This window comes from Sphaeroforma arctica (genome assembly GCF_001186125.1).
Source record: "Sphaeroforma arctica JP610 unplaced genomic scaffold supercont1.1255, whole genome shotgun sequence".
Classification (NCBI taxonomy): domain Eukaryota; class Ichthyosporea; order Ichthyophonida; genus Sphaeroforma; species Sphaeroforma arctica.
Window position 1 is genome coordinate 1327 of NW_014039303.1, and position 1860 is coordinate 3186.

The following is a 1860-nucleotide window of genomic DNA, read 5'->3' on the forward strand; positions in this document are numbered from 1 at the left end:
GTGTGTGTGTGTGTGTGTGTATTTGTATGTATGTATGTATTATTTGTATGTATGTATGTATACGTATTGAATATCTCCTTGCTAAGTGTATATAAAAATATATAAATTTTATATATGTAGTATATACGTATGGTATATTTCCTTGCCAAGTGTACAAATATATGTATACGTATTATATGCGTAGGCACCAGTAGTCGGGTTACCAATTTTTTTGTAGGCTGTCGTAATTGTCGGCCAGCTATATGTACACAACACGCGGTTAAAAGATTGATAGGACATTTTGAACTATAAATGCCGTATCACCACCAAGGAAAACACATACGCACTCAATATGGTACAACATGGTATGCTTTACTTAGCATATCAGCACTAAATATTATACAAACGCGTTCAAAAGGTAAGGCATGGTATACTTTACATAACATATCCCCACTTAATAAAACATAAACGCGTTCGTATAGTAAGGCATGGCGTATTTTATATAGTATATCCTCACTTAATAAAACACAAACGCGTTCAAAAGATTAAGCACGGCATACTTAAATAGTCTATCAACATTAAATAAAATAAAAATTCGTTCACAAGGTAAGGCATGGTATATTATATATAACCTATCCCCTCTTAATAAAACACAAACGCGTTCAAAATGTAAAGAATGGTATACTTAAATAGTCTATCAACATTAAATAAAATACAAACACGTTCAAAAGGTAAGGCATGGTATATTTTGTATAGCATATCCCCACTTAATAAAATATGGACGTGTTCAAAAGGTAATGCATGACATACTTAAATAGTCTATACTCTAAATAACATATCGCCATACAGAACACAAACGCATTCAGTGTCAGGTAAAGTGTTGTGTACGTTGTATAACATGTCACCCCTAGAAACCCAAAACATGTGCACATCCGTTATGTGTTAGTGCATCTACCTGAAGTGGATACGGCACTGTTTGTTTTAGAAGTCCCATAGTACGCGAGCATTGGGATCAGCGACCGCTTGGACAACGGGCTCGGTTGCAATCCTCTCTGCAAGATGTTGTCAGGGATGTTAGGATCTGAATATTAATAGCTGCTATATAATACATATAACAATACGTACGTGCATACAAAGTGCACCCCAACAATGTGTTGATAGTGCTGTTATAATCTGAGTTCGGCGCCTTTGTTCAAACTTGTACCAACTTTTGGGTGTTACAAATTTGAAACAGTTGGTGCTAAATCTGGACCGGTCTGCGCCTAAAAAGGCAGGGTCCCCTTTGAGCACAACTCGATCCAAAAATCTCATTTCAAGAATTGCAAACCAGCAGAACGGGATCCATATTCATATATATATCTGTTTAACTGGGGTAGGGTCACTTCAGAAGAAAAGGCCCAATACCGGATATGACTATATTCCATACACAATTGATAATATAAGCCTATCGAAAAAATGCCCACAAGCTGCAACACCATCTCATATTGATTTAATTTGCCTCTGAAACAAGTTTAATTAACCTCTGAAAAAGGTTTAATAAATCTATGACAACATGCCGTCGAGCGACAACAATATCTCATACCTATTTAATAAGCCCACGAAAACAGGTCCCCTAACGAAACATTCAATAAATCTATGGCAGATCTCTTACGTGCACTTACCTTCTTCATCACCGACAGCAGATACATGGCTCCCTCCATGTCGTTGTTCACCCTGTAGGCGTGGAACATAGCGTTGTAAGCCTGGTCTCCAGGCTTTAAATTGTGCTTTTCCATCTTCAGAAACATGTCCACGGCTACAGTGGGTGTGCAGATAATGTAAGCGATGTATACGAAAAAAACACAAACGTGGAAACACTTTGAAGTGCTCAGCACAGGTAGG

At 37.4% G+C, this 1860-nt stretch overlaps 1 protein-coding gene across 1 annotated transcript in view; it reads right to left on the bottom strand.

Moving 5' to 3' along the window:
- SARC_10454 (hypothetical protein) overlaps positions 1 to 1860 on the bottom strand; it is a gene marked incomplete at its 5' end in the record, with an annotated part of 7495 nt that overhangs the window by 974 nt on the left and 4661 nt on the right. Inside the window, 2 exons of the mRNA XM_014295503.1 lie at positions 935 to 1031; positions 1641 to 1774. Coding sequence (XP_014150978.1) covers positions 935 to 1031; positions 1641 to 1774 — 231 coding nt within the window. The remainder of the gene's footprint in view (positions 1 to 934; positions 1032 to 1640; positions 1775 to 1860) is intronic.